The sequence below is a fragment of the Lolium perenne genome, chromosome 6 (genome assembly GCF_019359855.2).
Source record: "Lolium perenne isolate Kyuss_39 chromosome 6, Kyuss_2.0, whole genome shotgun sequence".
Taxonomy (NCBI): domain Eukaryota; kingdom Viridiplantae; phylum Streptophyta; class Magnoliopsida; order Poales; family Poaceae; genus Lolium; species Lolium perenne.
Window position 1 is genome coordinate 194,934,782 of NC_067249.2, and position 15,857 is coordinate 194,950,638.

Consider the following 15,857-nt stretch of genomic DNA (forward strand, 5'->3'; position numbering starts at 1 on the left):
TTTTATCACAAGCAATTTCAAAGTAGCTTTAGCAATTTCGTGCGCTTTGTACGCTTTGCACTAGGAGTAGAAACATTGCCAACACCAATTATTTTACCATTAATAGTAGGAGGTGCAGCAACATGTGAAGAGTCAACATTACTTGTGGTGGTAATAGTCCAAACTTTAGCTACATTTTTCTCTTTAGCTAGTTTTTCATTTTCTTCTCTATCCCACCTAGCACGCAATTCAGCCATTAATCTTATATTCTCATTAATTCTAACTTGGATGGCATTTGATGTAGTAACAATTTTATTTTCAATATCCCTATTAGGCATAACTTTCGATTTCAAAAGATCAACATCAGAGGCAAGACTATCAACCTTAGAAGCGAGAATATCAATTTTATTGAGTTTTTCCTCAACAGATTTGTTAAAGGCAGTTTGTGTACTAATAAATTCTTTAAGCATAGCTTCAAGTCCAGGGGGTGTGTTCCTATTATTATTGTAAGAATTCCCATAAGAATTAGCATAACCGTTACTATTATTATAAGGATATGGCCTATAGTTATTACTAGAATTGTTCCGATAAGCATTGTTGTTGAAATTATTATTTTTAATGAAGTTTACATCAACATGTTCTTCTTGGGCAACCAATGAAGCTAACGGAACATTATTAGGATCAACATTAGTCCTATCATTCACAAGCATAGACATAATAGCATCAATCTTATCATTCAAGGAAGAGGATTCTTCGACAGAATTTACCTTCTTACCTTGTGGAGCTCTTTCCGTGTGCCATTCAGAGTAATTAATCATCATATTATCAAGAAGCTTTGTTGCTTCACCAAGAGTGATGGACATAAAGGTACCTCCAGCAGCTGAATCCAATAGGTTCCACGAAGAAAAATTCAGTCCTGCATAAAAGGTTTGGATGATCATCCAAGTAGTCAGTCCATGGGTTGGGCAATTTTTAACCAGAGATTTCATTCTTTCCCATGCTTGTGCAACATGTTCAGTATCTAATTGTTTAAAATTCATTATACTACTTCTCAAAGATATAATTTTAGCAGGTGGATAATATCTACCAATAAAAGCATCCTTGCATTTAGTCCAGGAATCAATACTATTCTTAGGCAGAGATAGCAACCAATCTTTAGCTCTTCCTCTTAATGAGAAAGGGAACAATTTTAATTTTATAATGTCACCATCTACATCTTTATATTTTTGCATTTCACATAGTTCAACAAAATTATTAAGATGGGCAGCAGCATCATCAGAACTAACACCAAAAAATTGCTCTCGCATAACAAGATTTAGTAAAGCAGGTTTAATTTCAAAGAATTCTGCTGTAGTAGCAGGTGGAGCAATAGGTGTGCATAAGAAATCATTATTATTTGTGGTTGTGAAATCACACAACTTAGTATTTTCAGGAGTACCCATTTTAGCAACAGTAAATAAAGCAAACTAGATAAAGTAAATGCAAGTAACTAATTTTTTTGTGTTTTTGATATAGAGTGCAATAAAGACGAGAAATAAAGTAAAACTAGCAACTAATTTTTTTTGTATTTTGATATAGTGCAGCAAACAAAGTAGTAAATAAAATAAAGCAAGACAAAAACAAAGTAAAGAGATTGGGATGTGGAGACTCCCCTTGCAGCGTGTCTTGATCTCACTGAAACGGCGCCGAGAAATTTGCTTGATGCGTGTAGTTGACACGTCCGTTGGGAACCACAAGAGGACTGTGTGATGGGCACAAATGGCAAGTTTCCCTCGTAAGAAACCAAGGTTTAATCGAACCAGAGGAGTCAAGAAGCACGTTGAAGGTTGATGGCGGCGGGATGTAGTGCGGCGCAACACCAGAGATTCCGCGCCAACGTGGAACTCCGCACAACACAACCAAAGTACTTTGCCCCAACGAAACAAATGAGGTTGTCAATCTCACCGCTTGTCATAACAAAGGATTAACCGTATTGTGTGGAAGATGATTGTTTGCGTAAAAACAGTAGAACAAGTATTGCAAGAGATTGTATTTCAAGATAGAGAATTGGACCGGGGTCCACAGTTCACTAGAGGTGTCTCTCCCATAAGATAAACAAAGATGTTGGGTGAACAAATTACAGTTGGGCAATTGACAAATAAAGAGGGCATGACCATGCACATACATATTATGATGAGTATTGTGAGATTTAATTGGGCATTACGACAAAGTACATAGACCGCTATCCAGCATGCATCTATGCCTAAAAAGTGCACCTTCGTGTTATCATCCGAACCCCTCCGGTATTAAGTTGCTAACAACAGACAATTGCATTAAGTATTGCGCGTAATGTAATCGGTAACTACATCCTCGAACATAGCACCGATGTTTTATCCCTAGTGGCACAAAGACATCCATAATCTTAGAGATTTGTCACTTCCCTGCATTCACGGAGACATGAACCCACTATCGAGCATAAATACTCCCTCTTGGAGTTACAAGCATCTACTTGGCCAGAGCATCTACTAGTAACGGAGAGCATGCAAGATCATAAACAACACATAGACATGAATTGATAATCAACATAACATAGTATTCTCTATTCATCGGATCCCAACAAACACAACATATAGAATTACAGATAGATGATCTTGATCATGTTAGGCAGCTCACAAGACCCGACAATTAAGCACAATGGGGAGAAGACAACCATCTAGCTACTGCTATGGACCCATAGTCCAGGGGTAGACTACTCACTCATCACTCCGCAGGCGACCATGGCGGCGTAGAGTCCTCCGGGAGATGATTCCCCTCTCCGGCAGGGTGCCGGAGGCGATCTCCTGAATCCCCCGAGATGGGATTGGCGGCGGCGGCGTCTCTGGAAGGTTTTCCGTATCGTGGCTCTCGGTACTGGGGGTTTCGCGACGGAGGCTTTAAGTAGGCGGAAGGGCAGGTCAGGGGGCCACACGAGGGCCCCACACCACAGGTCGGCGCGGCCAAGGGCCAGGCCGCGCCGCCCTATGGTTTGGCCGCCTCGTGGCCCCACTTCGTCTCCTCTTCGGTCTTCGAAAGCTTCGTGGCAAAATAGGACCCCGGGCGTTGATTTCGTCCAATTCCGAGAATATTTCGTTACTAGGATTTACGAAACCAAAACAGCAGAAAACAAAGAATCGGCTCTTCGGCATCTTGTTAATAGGTTAGTTCCAGAAAATGCACGAATATGACATAAAGTGTGCATAAAACATGTAGATATCATCAATAATGTGGCATGGAACACAAGAAATTATCGATACATCGGAGACGTATCAACCATCTATGAAATTTAGTTATAAGACACATTGACCATTTTTATGTTTCTTTTCATTTTTTATCTTTATTATTCTACTTTTCACGTTTTCTTATCCTTTTCATTGTTTTTGTCTTCTTTCTCTTTTTTGCATGACCTTTTTTACTTTTTTCTTTTTATTTTTTTGTTTTTGTTTTTAGTTTTTAGTGTTAAATAATTGAATATGTTGTTTAAGTAGATATAAAATCTTGTTCTAAAATACATTTCTTTGTTCCTTTTATGTTCGTTTTTTTGTATATTAAAACAGTAGTAAAGAACTCTAGTCCGTCATTTTCATTTATAAAAGGATGGATTTACACAGTCGTGGAAGCAAAAAAAAATATTATTACTATTTTTCTTTCTTGTTCTAATTTTCTAGCTTTACTTTTGCTTTCTTACTGCATTTCATTTTTGATCAGTATTCAACTTTTTAAATTTCTTGTCTAAAATAACTAAATATTTATTTTTAGTAGATATAAATTTTGTACTAGAATACATTGACACATTTTTTTTGGAAATATGCATCAATTTGCGTCAAAGGTCCTAGATACATAACTGCTCAAGATATAATCTTACAAGCATTTTATTTGATAAACATGAACAGCTTGTTCGGATTGGTGAATATATTTTCTACAAAGTAAGGGAACATTCTTCATTGGATGAATCTGAATATTTTCTTATTCCGTTATTTATTTCATTGATTATTTGTGAGATACATTCAGCAGAAGTTATTTATTATTAAGAAGTAAATAAAATAAGAAGGAAAAAAGAGCAAAGCCTAGTAGGCAATGTGAACGGTCTTTGAATATGGCCCATTCCATCTATAACGATACACGAAATACCCCAAATGTTTATTTTTTCAGAGCCGTGTTTCAAATTTAGACTTGAATATCTGTCACGTTCCAGAGGCACGTTTTGTCTATGTCAGTATTGTCCTCGTTTCGCAACTTCTAAATATGTTACATACTCTCTCTGTCCCAAAATGTAAGGCGTCTAAGGATTGATCAAAAATCAAACATTCCTAACTTTGGCTAAATATTTAGAGAAAAATATTTATATCTATAATATCTAATGGACACATTAAGAAAATATACTTATTTTGAATCTATTAATATTGATTCAGTATTGAAAATGTTCATATTTTCGTGTACAAACTTGGTCAAACTTAAAAACGTTGATTTTTAACTAATACTTCGACAGTTAGACGCCTTACGGAGGGAGTATCGTTCATTCGTGCCAACCTGCCGGGTGCACCACAACCACAAGACCAAGATACGTTCGGGCCGACCGCCCTCCCAAAAATTGCTCCAGTGGCATGCTTGGTGCTTTGCATAGAACAAGTTTCAAGAAAGTGTTTCAACTTTCAAGACAACACAGGAAGCTTCAGAGTGGAGAATCCCTGTTTATTTTTATTCAGTGGAAATACTTACAAAATGTCAAGTTTCTCACTCGTGCAAAATGACAAACAAACTTTTATAGGAGCAAAATGGCATCACTGTTCACTCAGGGCAAGCCAAGAAAAAAAAAAGACTCACACGTGACATAAGAATAACCACAAAATTTCAAGGGAAAAGGAAGAAAAAGAACAAAATTTACAGTTCAGTTAGGGAGTCTTCGGCACACAAAGATGATCAATCTTGCATGTAATGCTTGGTCCAATAAGCCTCAAACATTTCATGTCTCAACTTGCCAAAACTATTATCACGATAAGCAGCACAACCGCAAATATCACCAAAATCATGCATTGCTGCACATGAAATGATTTGGTATGGTAAACAAATAGGCAGACCAATGATAATTTAGTAAGTAGTATAAATATGACATACCAAGGATGAGTTTGATTTCTGAGTCTTGGACGCTTTGCCAATTTCCGTCTTCGCTTCTTTGGTCGCTTCTGCAGAATTTTCTATGTTGGTGTCTACTTCCTCTGCAACCAAATATGTGAGCATTAGCTAGAAAGCCAAAGACCATTACTGCGCAAAATGTAAGGTAAAACATGCCTATTATAACTCCTTGCGCATGCACGAGCGTAGCAAGATCCTTAAATGCTTCATGAACTTCACCAATCTGCTGTTGGATCTCTTGAATGGCCAGCTCCCTTTCCTCGATGATCGCCTCGTTGAAAACAACTTCATTATCCAATTGCAACACCTCTTGCCTGCAGAGTAAGATGGCAGGTTATCAGAAAAATGTGAGAAAATTAAAGTCTGCAGATTATTGCATACAATAGTGATATTTCAGTTCAAAATGATTTGAATTCAGAATCTTCCATTACATATTTTAACACTATGTGTCCTACCACTATTCTCATAGAAAATTGCCGTCGCTAGTCTATTTTTTCGGTGAAATGGCACCATCTGGGCTTCACTATGTAACGAGACACAGTAGAGAGCCATTAGGAAGAAATTCTGAGTTACAAAAGAAGCTTTCAACTCATATTATCCATGGGTTAAAAGGCGGAGTTGAACTCTGCGAGGTCAAATCCTCCCTTGTCCCTCAGTAGCTCAGAACTACAATGGAAGCTGTTAGCTGGGTTGTAGATTTCAATCCTACTTGAGCACAACACTGTGAAAACATATAAATGGGATCCAGGCATGCAGAACTCGTGAAGAATGTACTGTCTAGAAGACAAATGAATAGGGCTCGTTTGCTTTGGCAAGACAGGGGGTAAAGAGATACCACCTGATCAGCTGGACTGGGATTTGTCAGCCCAAAGACAAAGGGGGTTTGGAGCTTACTGATTTCGATATTAGGAATATTACCTTGCCTTGGCTTTAAAAGCAGCTTAAGAAATGTGGCACAGGTTGTTACAAATTGCTATGGTGTCCAGTTGAATGATGACTAAGCCTGGGCATCCCCAGTTTGTCTCAGTTTGAACGGTTTCTTCAGACCAAACCATAATTAGCGGTTTGTGACGGTTTGGTTTGACGGCTTATACGGTTTCAGACCAAACCACAGCATGCAGCGAGCGCGCCAGTCTCACTTGCACTGCAGCCGCGAGAAGAGCCGAATAGCTGCTGACCTCGCACGCCTGCGGCTACCGCGACCGGGACCTCCCCAACGGCCTCGTCTCCGGCGACTCCAGCTACGTTGTCAGCCTCCTCCTTCACCTCGGTGTGGCGCACAGCGTCGCCAAACAAGACACCGGCCGCCGTCACGCTCAACATCTTTTCCAGCCTCAACCCGCTCCCGCCGTCAAGCTCCCAAACTACCTCCCTCTTGGCTGCCTTGCCTGGCTCCGCTCTACTGCCAGCCCGCGCTGTCCAGCTTTGGCATGGTTGCCTCGCCGGGGCTGGACAAGCGTTCATGTGGTCACTGCGTGAGGATTCGTGGCCGCTGCTACCGGCGAGGTTCCTGGAGCGCAGAGGCTGGCAGGTGGTGCCATGGCTTGGGCGGTACTGCAGCACGTGTTGGTGGGCGGTGCCGGAGATAGAGGCTGCACCCGTCTGGTGGAAATGCTACTGCGCAGCACCGTACGTTCGAGCAGAGGTACCCTGGTTTTTTGGAGGTTGTCCAACACGCCTGGCATATTCCCTGCAGTCCCAGAGATTGCGCTGGTTTGATTTCCTCCAAATTTAAGATTATAAAAAAATCCGAATAAACGGGAGCATAAACTTATCCCATCTCCGCCTTATCATGAGCCGCACTAACCAAACTATCCTAACCCTGGACGGCCTTGAGGAGCAACGCCATTCTCTGATAGGAAGCAACTTCAGAGAAAGTTTTTCGGAAAAAATGATGCACCATCAAATGGGTAGATTTTGGAGACGAAAATACAAAACAAATTCATAGTGTTGCCACCAAAGCCTTCAGGCGAACCAGATTCCCTCTTACAAACCCCCAGGGCCAAATCACAAGTGATCACCAGGAAAAGGTTGCCATAATTTGGAGAAACTTCTATAATAGATTGGGTATTTCTGCTTCACCAGCCATGCATTTTTACCTCCCCTCCTTGATCAAGCGAAATGATGGACTGGCTTCTCTATCTGCGCCCTACGCCCTTCACCAGAGAAGAAATCAATAGAGTGGTGCATATTATGCCTGTTCGCAGAGCACCTGGACAGACGATTCAGTGGACTTTCTTCAAAGAATGCTGGCACATCACTAAACATGATTTCTACTCTTTTTGCAAAGATTTTTCAGTAAGGCCTCAATAATCTTCAATCTACCAATGACTCCTGTCATTGTTCAGTTAATCCACCAGAATTAGTATTGTCTCATCAGTGAAAGAACTACATCATTGTCATCAATCCAAAAGAGAACATTTATCCTGCGGTTAGATTTTGAAAATGCCTTCGACACGATTGAACACAGCACTATACTTAATGTCTTCTATCACCTGGGATTGAAAGCACTGGATCGGATGGGTCAATTCCATCCTTTCTTTTGGAACCTTTTCTGTTCTTCTTAATGGCGTCCCCGGGAAAAATTCCATTCCAGACACGGGTTTAGGCAAGGTGATTCTTTAGCACCGTCTCCTCTTTTTCGTAGCAACAAACCTCCTCCAGACCATTGTCCACAAGGCTTGCAACATTGGACTGCTATTTCACCCGACCCCTAACTCCTATTTCCCTATCACTCAGTATTCGAACCACACTTGATCATGCAAGCCAGTCCTCGTTAGCTCCTTTGCTTCACAGCTCTTCCGGAAACTTTTGTCCAATCTACTGGTTTGTGTCAACTTTCAGAAATTTTGCCTTGTACCCATCAATGTTTCTGAAGATAAAATCACCAGATTAGCAGGTCTGTTTGGGAGCCGTATTGGTATCATGTGGTTAGTGGTCAAGAAAAGCATCCTTAGGCTATGTTGGTTTCATAGGAATTGGATGAGATTGACATGGATTGAGGTAGATTAAATCCCATCTAGGTCAAATTCCCCCCTAATCCTCTCCACTTGGGAAGTGGATTAACCGAACAAGGCCTTACTAGGGATAACTTGACAAGGAGGGGGCTGGGTTGGATCCAAAGGCTTTGAGTTCTGTGGATCACAGGAAACCATCGATCATATTTTATTCATCTGCCTGGTATCTAAGTACAGTTGGAGTGTGGTATTTTGTAGTTTTGGCTTCAGCAAGGCCTGTCATTCCTTTGATGAGTTGTGCAATTGCTGGGTTACCCGGTTCAGAGACAGGAGACGGTCCTATGTAGCAATTAAGTAGCTATGTATGTTAGAGTATTTGTAAAATCAGAAATAAATCTTATTTTCAAAGCCTTCGTCTAAAAGAACCTTCTAATGATCTCGGTGTGTCACTGCCTCACTGGTTGGAATATAGGGATGAACTTCAAAGGCCACTGACCGAGGAGCACTAAAGTTGGGTACTAACAGGCTCGCATGGGTGGTGACCGAAGTATTAAATCTAAGGATCGCATGGAAACAAGTGATCAAGAGGCTGAAAGAGCATTGAAGGGGATCTAGTCTTTCGTCAGTGCAGCTATAGATGACTAATAGCACAATAAAGTTTGCTTTGTTTTGTTGGGAGGTCTGTGAGCTGAGTCATTTGTGTTTCCTAGTTTCCATTTTGTACTCCCTCCTTCCCAAAATAGGATGCATATAGTTTTTGAAGTTTGACTAACTATATAGAGAAAGACGAACATCTACAATATCAAATGCACATAATATGAAAGTATATTTCACAATGGTTCTAACAATATTGGTTTGAGATTATAAATGTTGATACTCCCTCCGGTTCATATTAATTGACTCTAATATGGATGTATCTAGACACATTTTAGTTTTAGATACATCTATATTGAAGTCAATTAATATGAATCGGAGGGAGTACTTTTTTTCTTTATAGTTGACCAAATTTTACAAAGTTTGACTTCGACCAAAAACTATATGCATCCTATTTTGGGGAGGGAGTATCTTGGAAAGAGCTGAATCATAACTCGGCGCTGTTGTAGCTTTGATTTCATTAATTTTCAATGGAGAAAAAGACAAATGAAAAAGTTTGTATTGCCTGTTGTAGTATATCAGACACAATTAAGTATAAACCAGAGAGAGGAGGGATGATACTACAATAACTAAATGTTTCAGGTGAAAAGTGAAAAGATAGTGCTAAGCCAAATAAAGTTGTGGTACTGACAGCAAATACCAAATCATGAAAACGAAGGCCGGAAAAAATTGGATCACTAGAAGACTAACCTGTTTGGTTCTGCAAGCAATGCATGTTGTTCAGACATTTTACCAAAATCGGCACTTCCATCATTTGTAGCATAGCTGTAGCACAATGACAATTACAAGTTTACAACATTGAAGGATATAAAATTAATCAAATCTGCACAGCAAAGAGCTTAAGTTTCCATCAAAACAACACTATTGACTGAAGCCATACTCAAAATTGCAAATACATGATCAAAAATAGGGTAATTTTAGAGAACGCAAGAGAATATTTTTTTTTTCGAAAAAGGAGCATAGCCCCAGCCTCTGCATCAATAGATGCACACGGCTTGCAGAAAAGCATCTATATTATACCTATATTACAGAAAAGCATCTAGATGATCCAATTATTCTGTATTTAACCTTTCTCTTCTCCCATAATAGGACAAGTTGACAACATAGGTAAATACTATAGATCTGTACTAGTATAAATTAGACTCGTCCCACTAATATTTCAATTGTGCATCTCGTTTAACTTATAAGTGTGGGTATTCATTGTAATGAAACACAGTTCATAAAGCTACTGGATGAAACGATTTAAGAGTTAACAAACATTACCTCGGCTGAGCATTCTGGGGAACGGCTGGCTTGTATGACACCTCCCTCTGAATCGCAATGTTCTGAAGTTTCCTGAACTCTTCCATTGTGGCAGCAAAATCTTTGGCAAGCTTCATGTCAGATATCCTCTTGTCTTTCTGCAGGCAACACCCAAATTCTTATAAGCCTGCAGATGCAACTATATATAGCTCGAAACAATCATGACTGGCATAAATCTTCACTAAACTTCCAGGCAGAAATATTGATATCAAACTAAAATAATGTGATATATGATCGCAGAAAGGTGGTGAATTACTACTGACACTAGTTCCAGCGCTCTGGTCTGCTACGGCAGCACTCCGCAGCTTATCTTTCGCATCCTTGGCCAATTGCAGAACTTTATAACTAGTCTTCTGCCTGCATGGAAAATCACCGTGGCACACAGAACTTCAGAAACAGACACCAGCGTGAGGTAAATGGCATGCTGTGCAGGCATTAGAGTCCTCGATTCTACCAGCTAAAGCACAAACCAATTGCTCCTAATTTGAATTGGGCATAAATGTTAAGACAACTATCACATGATGTACAAAAAAACAAATAAACTAGCAGGGTGTCTGTCCTTTTATGGTACTATATCGGTATGTGCGAGCCATCTCGTAACATAACGGAGGAATACCACTCGAAAAAAAAAACATAAAGGAGGAAAGAGGGGTCGCGTACTGACAGTTGATCGCGCAGGGTGAGCGTGTCCTTGGGCGTGCCGAGCGAGTTGAGGAGGCGGCGGTACGAGGACACCGCGGTAGTGATCTGGAAGACGAGCGCGCGCGTGGCGTCGGGGCCCCTCCCCCTCCTGGGCGCCTGCAGGGCCCCGGACTCCAGATCCGCGAAGCTCATCGCCGATCCCCCGCCTTATTACTCCGGCCGATGCCCGCCCGCCCGCCGTCGAGCCCCTCCACTTTGTGACGCCGTGCGGCGAAGGTGGCGGACCACAGAATACAGTAAGGGCGGCTGGGGTCGCCGTCGCCACCGTCCACGCAGGGAGGTCCGGCAGTTTATTATTCCATGGATGGATCGGGCTGTGTTGCAATCAAATCGAAGTATTATTTGATCTGGAAGACGGGAGTGGAATGATGGGGCAGCACGAGGTGGCACGAACTGACAGGCGTCGCGAGCTCGACCCGCGCCCGGAATTCGGGACAAATGCTTGGCATTGGGTTGGTCCAGCGGGTCGACCGATGCGCCGATGTCGACCACGAATTATCCCCACCGTTGGATTTTATCTTTTTTTTTTTGTTTTTCAAAAGTATTTCTTAACCCATATAAATTTCTCATGTATGGTCAAGTTAGGATAATTCAAGAATAATACATGACTCCCACAAATGAGAGTATGATTATGGCTAGGAAGTTTATCATTTTTATCCTCCCATGAATTAGTAACGATAGTTCTACATGAAAGATCATCAATAAAAAGAGGACCATTATCTATAGCATTATCAGATACTCTCTCAGTTCCAAATTAATTGACGTAGATTTACCTATATTCATGTGTATCTACACACTAAAATGCGTATAGATACATGTGTATCTAGAAAAAATTGTGTCAATTGATTTGGAATGGAGGAAGTAGAATGTTTAAAATGTACTCCTCATAATCATCAAAGTCATAATTTGGAGCAACAATAACACTAATGAGCATATCAGGGCGATTCATCATCAGATTCAATATCACACTCATCACAATAATAATAGCTCACATCAATAATGGTAGGCTCATAGGAAGGTTGCTCGTGCATAATAATGGTGTCTTGAGTTAGATAACTACAATATATCATCTTTGGACGGTGAATTTGGAGGATCCCACTCTTCCATCTATTTTCTCTTTGGTTCTTCATTCTCGTCCTCGCCACTCTCCTCTTTTAAGCTCATGGTTTGATATTTCCCTTCTTGCAAAAATTATTGCTCGCTTAGGAAACAATTCTCCTCTTATCATCGTCAACAAAATAGGTATTCTCAATGAAATAAATTATGCAATAATCAAGGAAACGAGATGTTGCACTTTTGAATTTACTAGACACACCACGAGTTTCATAATTTTCATCAACGGAAGTGTCTATCTCATAGGCCGCCACAAAAAACAACAAAATTCTCTAGTAGCTTGTTCCATCCTAGGATGCACATAACTCATCTTATGGTAAGCTGCAATTAAATGTTCTTCATTAAACCTACATTGAAACTCAAATAGTCTACCAAATATTTTAGAGCAACAAATTATACCATGAATTTCAAGAAACCTTATAGCAATATCATCTATGACTATCAAGACACCTTCTAACCCTTTCCCTTCTTGCGATTCTCTATATTTTACAGTAGCAATATTTCTAGTAGCATTCAAATAACTCAGTAATGAGGTGTTGTAAATTTTCTTTGCATACATAGTAGGATTTTTATGGTTTTTAAGTTGCTAAATACAATACTGAAAGTAAATTAATAAAAAAGACAATAAGAAAAAATACTTTCAAAATGTGAAGGAACTAAGAAGATCATTATCAAGCCTAGAGAGGTGGACCTCCACAAGCTTGAATGATTACCGCCCCAGAAAGAATGTTTTTGATGGTGGATCAAGAAATATAAACAACTCCGGAATCTTGTGTGGTTGTAATATGTGTAGGAAATCTCTGACAACTGCAGCAGAAAGAGTTGTTGCCGAGGGACTTGAGATGGTCAACAAATCCTCAACAACGTATGTCTATGAAGTTACCGGAAGATCGCTAGCAACGACGCCACAAGGAGTTCATGATGACAGTAGAACTATGTGTGTACTAACTCGTTGTAACTCCAAGTGTACTGTAATGTAGCAAGCAACTCTTTCCCCTTAAGGGTGACTCGTTATTTAGTTTCGAACACTCGGAGATCTCCTCGTTCTCTCTATTCAAACAACCTTCTAAAGCAAAGTTGATTGTCTTATGTTCTCAACTATACCATGGAGGTCGTCAATCAACATGACATATATTAGTTTTGTATTAAACCAGTAACATAATAAGTAAAGCTAAATTCAATGCTAAACTGAAGTGTAGAATGAAGATCTAATGTGCAAACAATAATAGGAAAACTAGAAGAATCTGGCGCGCTATACCGGCGTCGTTTTTGTTCTTCGCATTTTTTAAGTTGTCTGCACATAGTGAGATGATTTCATAAGTAATATTGATGCATGTGCGGCTACAAACTTTTACAAACATTGGCATACCACTAGGAAGTGAGGTGTGGCGACACGCCGCACCTGTAATACTATATTTATGTTCGTAAATCGTAATGTATTAATAATAGCTTTGAAAAGCGTTGACAGCGGCTGGTGATCTCAAACGTAAAAAATAATTAGATAGCGGTACTAACGCAGCGCATGCCTCATTGTTGGAGGTAAATATTTGCATTGGAAAATTTCAGGGGTACCACAAAAACAGGGAATGATCGTTTCACCGCGAGTATGCGGACGGCACAAAGAAATTATCTCCTGTATTACATATACTGTTGAATAATTACCCATAGAAAATTACGGTTCAGGCTGAACGTTTGCATCGAAGAATTACAGTTGAAGCATGTCAAACACTGCTGGAAAAATACCGTCAAAAAATATGCACAGTTGTAGTTGGAGTTCAATATTTGCATCGGAAAATTTCCCACTAGAGGATTACGCGCCGTTAGGAGCACTGCTGAGAAATTACCGGCAGAAAATTAGTATTGAGGTTGAAGGTTTACGTAAAAATTCACGGTTGTGCCGAATAGAAAATTTATCTTGGGGAAATCACACATCGTTGTAGAATTACTACTGGATAGTTCCGGTCGAGTAATTATTGTTGAAGTTACTTTCCCTCGTTGTGGACTGTAGCAAATGCCGGTGTGCTGAGAGCTCATTGCCAAAAATAAGGTCCGAGAAAATTACACATCATTGTGGAATTACTACTAGATAATTACAGTCGAGTAATTGTTGTTGGAATTAAAGATTTACAATGGAAAATTACTGTTGAATAATTATTAATGGAAAATTATAGTTCGGGTTGAAGGTTTGCATCGAAGAATTACAGTTGAAGCATGTCAAACACTGCTGGAAAAATACCTTCAAAAAAATGCAACCTTGTAGAGTTAAATTGTAACGGTTGGAGTTAAATATTTGCATCGGAAAATTCCACTGGAGGATTAGGCGTCGTTAGGAGAACTGCTGAGAAATTACCGACAGAAAATTAGTATTGAGGAAAAATCATGGTTAAAATGTGTCGTATACTGCTGAAAAGTTATCTTGGGGAAATCACACATCGTTGTAGAATTACTACTGAATAATTCCAGTCGAGTAATTATTGTTGGAGTTACTTTCCATCGTCTTGCACTGTAGCAAATGCCGATGTGTTACGAGCTCATTGCCAAAAATAAGGTCCGAGAAAATTACGCACCATTGTGGAATTACTAGTGTATAATTACGGTACGGTCGAGTAATTATTGTTAAAACTAAAGATTTGCATCGGAAAATTTCTAGCACAAGACCAAAAAAGTCGCAGCTTTCTGGTAAAACAAGAGATGAAATTACTGCTCAACGTTGTTTGTTGTAGCAAGTGCAAATGTGGCAACCGTTGATTGGCTAAAAATTATGCTCTAGAGTGCATGATGTGGTATATATAGCGTAGGTACAAAAGCAAGCAAGATAAAAAAAATTTGTATGTTCAGACTAAATAATTTGAGAAAAAGTAAATGAGTACAAAGTGAATTAGAAAATGCGTTCCTTATGATAAATAAGCGGACCGGGTTCCTAGACTCAATTAGCATATATCTTATATACACGATGACGCGCGAATATAGCACTAGAAGACAACCCATGGGAAGTGGCAAGCTCGAGGATTTGTGTTAGCGGGTCTATGGCAACGGAGATAGGGGATGCCCTTTGTCGATTCCCACCGCCATGGTGCAAAGGAAAACCGGCCATGCCATTGAGAAGCACACGAGATGATGAGGTTGCAAGCAAGGCGTCAATCCAGTTCTGAAATCCACTTGGGAGCCCACGTCTTTGAAGGAGATTAAGGAAGCGCTCCCGTGTAGCCGAATCGAGCACTTCACATATGTCAGCTTGGAAACGAGCGCCGTGGTTTTACTCGTATGCAATCTCTCCGCCAAATCCTTGGCGAAAAGTTGTCGTTGATACTTCTCTTTTTAATGAAGGTACCTTGTGCATTTGAGACTAGATCATCCATTTTGGCAATAATCTTACACATCAGAGGTCAAAAAGGGAGAAAAAAGGAGCGTGGAGCACATTCCTTTTGGTGAAAGGGCGGCGGAGAGTAAACGAAGCGGCCAGATTCTGATGGGTCATCGGAACTTGGAAGGACGCCACTTCGCCGCAGTTGCTGCTGGGCCACACCCACACCCTGCCAAGTCCAACGAGGAGGCTGCAAGCGACCGGGCCGGAGACATCCACCAGCCTCGTCTGCTAGGCCGGACGCGCGGGCCCCCCAGTCTAACGACTCGCCCAACTTTGCCGGGAAAGATCCGTTCCGGGCAGCGCCCGCCACCGGCCGTCCCCGTCGTCGCCATTGCACGCGTGAACGATTCCTCGCCATTCCTCTCCTCCCGTCCCGATCTTTCCCTACATTTTCCCCCATTCGCTTTCAAGAGCACCGGTCAATAGCAGTTAACTCGTACGTAGCCCGGCCGATTCGGGTGGCGTGATCATGACACGACGGGTTAGCTTGTAATTGAACAGCTGCTAGTGGCTCTAGGTGCAGGGTGATCATGACATGACTAGGCACGATGGCGCGTGAGCGTGAGCGTGCATGATTCTTTCCTTGGCGGCTTCCTTTTTCCCGATTCCATAGCTCTCGCCTTCCCCAAGCAAAG

At 40.8% G+C, this 15,857-nt stretch overlaps 1 protein-coding gene across 1 annotated transcript; it reads right to left on the minus strand.

Annotated features, from left to right (window-relative positions):
- Positions 1 to 4,665: 4,665 nt before the first annotated feature.
- On the minus strand, positions 4,666 to 11,186 carry LOC127306525 (syntaxin-22). The gene is made up of 7 exons (XM_051337174.2): positions 10,705 to 11,186; positions 10,304 to 10,397; positions 10,002 to 10,138; positions 9,429 to 9,503; positions 5,284 to 5,441; positions 5,110 to 5,210; positions 4,666 to 5,030 (listed from the first exon to the last, which is right to left on the minus strand). Exons 1-7 carry the CDS (start codon positions 10,872 to 10,874, stop codon positions 4,965 to 4,967), a joined length of 801 nt encoding a protein of 266 aa, XP_051193134.1. The 5' UTR covers positions 10,875 to 11,186; the 3' UTR covers positions 4,666 to 4,964.
- Between the last annotated feature and the right edge of the window lie 4,671 nt (positions 11,187 to 15,857).